The following is a 2,535-nucleotide window of genomic DNA, read 5'->3' as shown; positions in this document are numbered from 1 at the left end:
AAAGACTATCCACCTTCTGTACCAATCACTTTTGTGAACCACTTATGTGCAAAATGCAAATGATTTGTCTCAGCATGGATGTCACGTTGTCTAATTTCCACAGGCTTCCTTTCCTTGCTACTGTTAGAACTAATGTCTTAGTTCTGCTTGTTTTTGTTTCTTTGGTTACTTAGCCCTTTAATTCTACATTTCTTGTTCTGAAATAATAGTTTCCAAGATGAGATTTCAATGACAGAACAAAGGAAGGAAAAAAGAAACAATGAGTTTTGCTTCTACAGTGATTATGTGAATTAGTATTATGCTATGGTTAAATTTGTATTTAACCTCATGTAATCATGTTATATTTTCCTTTCCAGTTCTCCCATCTGGCATGGGTTCAAATAGACAGGAAACCTCATGTAATCATGTTATATATTTAAAAAAAGAAACTTTTGAATGAGTCTCGGAAATATTCTAGCAATCTTTCTCATGAATCAGTGATGGAGCAACTCATCCATGCAAATCAGGGGCTGAATTTTCAGCAGCAGAATAAAGATTTATTTAATGTAACTCCAAATTAAGCTAGAATAACACTTCCATAGACTCCAGATAAAAGCTAGAATAACACTTTCACATTACAAGTAAGCTATGCCAATTCCATCAAAGTAACTCCAAATCTAAAAAGACTCCAGATACATATACATACGAGCTCAGCAATAATGCCAAAAAAAAACAACAATGAACTAGGCTCCAGGTACATATGCAGGTCAGACAACAGCTTTAGAAAAAGCTTCAGACCCAGTAACTCCCTGCAGCAGGTTCAACCCTCATATATCATAGAAGCTCCAGCAGAATTTCACTCAGGACAGCGAGCTGCAAATTGAAAGAGTCGGCTAATAGGATAGTAATTATGCAAAAGGAAAACAGAAACCAAAATATGCAAATTGATATTGACTTAAACTACAAGCAATCAGCCACCAATCAACTCCCTGCAGTGATTTCCGAACAGCAGGTCATACAGTAGTTTCAGAACAAGCTTCAGAACCAGCAACTCCCTGCAGTGATTTCAACCCATCATATATCATAGAAAATTTTTTAAACTAGCTAAAACAAGACCACACAATTATTTTAGGTATCAATTATATGTATCATTTACCTTCTTTCGGGCCTTTGCAATTGATTTTTTCATAATTTGTTCAATCTTAGATTGTTTCCTCTTTGTAGGTGGACGACCTCGAGATCTTACTTTTAATGGAGAATGTATCACTTTTGCACCGGATGTAGATACTTCTTTTAATTGTTCAACCCTTGAATGCTCAAGATCAATAGCAATCAGTTTTTCCTTTGTGTCTTTCAACATTTCCACCAAAATTGAACAACTGTTGTCATTTTTTGCGCCAAGTTGTTGAACCTCTTGTATCAATGGAGTGAGAATATTATACCGATATCTTTCTCCATCACAACCATAATCATCATAGATGTTACTGATACTTTGATACCCACGCTTAATATCTTTGCGCCATCGGTCCATAATATAATTCATAAGAACCTCAATCACCTTCATTCTTATCAACACATTGATCACATGCCTACATAAAATTCCCCGAAACTCAAATAGACGGCACACACACTTCAATTGGCAATGTAACTCCGTGTAATGTACCCTAAAGGAAACTTCTCTTACAGGTTCTCCATTCTTTCCCAACATAGTTTCTACTACTTCAAATACTAAAGTTGTCCCTTCTTCTTTCAACAACGAGGCATTGCAAAACATCAACCCCCTAATTTCATCTTGGAACAACTTAAATAAGTTGTTTGTGTAAGCATTTTGAAATTGTCTTTCAATAAGATGACCAAGAACAACTGGCATGATAGAATTAAAAGAAACAAAATCCATATGTTTTTCATTCTCAATCTTCTTCTTCAAAGCACTATCATACTGCTCAACAAATTGCTTCAAGGGTGTTTTAGAATGAATGTAGTCATCAAAAAATGCATTCATACTTTCACTTCTTTGAGATGTGGACATACCTGCCCAAAACTTATCTTTAACATATACAGGTATCCATCTATTCCGTTCTTTATGCAAAGATTTCAACCAATCATTATTCTCCAAATTAAACTCCTCAATCATTTTCAACCAATTTTCATCACACTCATCAATTGTAAGTGAGTTATAAACAATGTTCTTCAATTGTTTCTTTATCATTTTGTATTGAGCATGACCACCTAATTTTGCTGGAAGTTTTTTCATGATATGCCAAAGACACAGACGATGATGCGAATTCGGAAATACCTCTTCAATTGCAATTGACATGGCGTGACATTGGTCTGTGATTATAGCATTTGGAGCACGTCCGAGCATACATGACAACCAAGATTTGAACAACCATATGAAAGTTGCTGAGTCTTCACTTGATAATAATCCACATCCTAGCAAAATAGATTGACCATGATGATTCACCCCAACAAATGGAGCAAATGGCATGTCATAACTATTAGTCAAATAGGTTGTATCAAAAGTCATGACATCAAAAAAGTATTCATATGCAGCCC

At 35.2% G+C, this 2,535-nt stretch overlaps 1 protein-coding gene across 1 annotated transcript; it reads right to left on the bottom strand.

Moving 5' to 3' along the window:
* Positions 1-813: 813 nt before the first annotated feature.
* LOC121978331 (protein FAR1-RELATED SEQUENCE 6-like) lies at positions 814-2,296 on the bottom strand. Its single transcript, XM_042530689.1, has 3 exons — positions 1,136-2,296; positions 999-1,034; positions 814-852 (listed from the first exon to the last, which is right to left on the bottom strand). The coding sequence occupies exons 1-3, from the start codon at positions 2,294-2,296 to the stop codon at positions 814-816; spliced, it is 1,236 nt and encodes a 411-aa protein (XP_042386623.1).
* Positions 2,297-2,535: the final 239 nt, after the last annotated feature.

The sequence above is a fragment of the Zingiber officinale genome, chromosome 4B (assembly GCF_018446385.1).
Source record: "Zingiber officinale cultivar Zhangliang chromosome 4B, Zo_v1.1, whole genome shotgun sequence".
In the NCBI taxonomy this organism is placed as follows: domain Eukaryota; kingdom Viridiplantae; phylum Streptophyta; class Magnoliopsida; order Zingiberales; family Zingiberaceae; genus Zingiber; species Zingiber officinale.
The sequence above is the reverse complement of the archived record's forward strand: the minus strand, read 5'-3'. Positions and strand labels throughout refer to the sequence as shown.

What these genes read in the sequence shown, in the direction of transcription:
- LOC121978331 (XM_042530689.1), bottom strand. Translation starts at nt 2,296, where the DNA reads ATGTCAATTGCAATTGAAGAGGTATTTCCGAATTCGCATCATCGTCTG. An exon ending in TTGCAAAGGCCCGAAAGAAG is followed by an intron (nt 1,035 to 1,135) that starts GTAAATGATACA and finishes AAATCACTGCAG; the next exon opens with GGAGTTGCTGGTTCTGAAGC. An exon ending in AAGCTTGTTCTGAAACTACT is followed by an intron (nt 853 to 998) that starts GTATGACCTGCT and finishes TTCAATTTGCAG; the next exon opens with CTCGCTGTCCTGAGTGAAAT.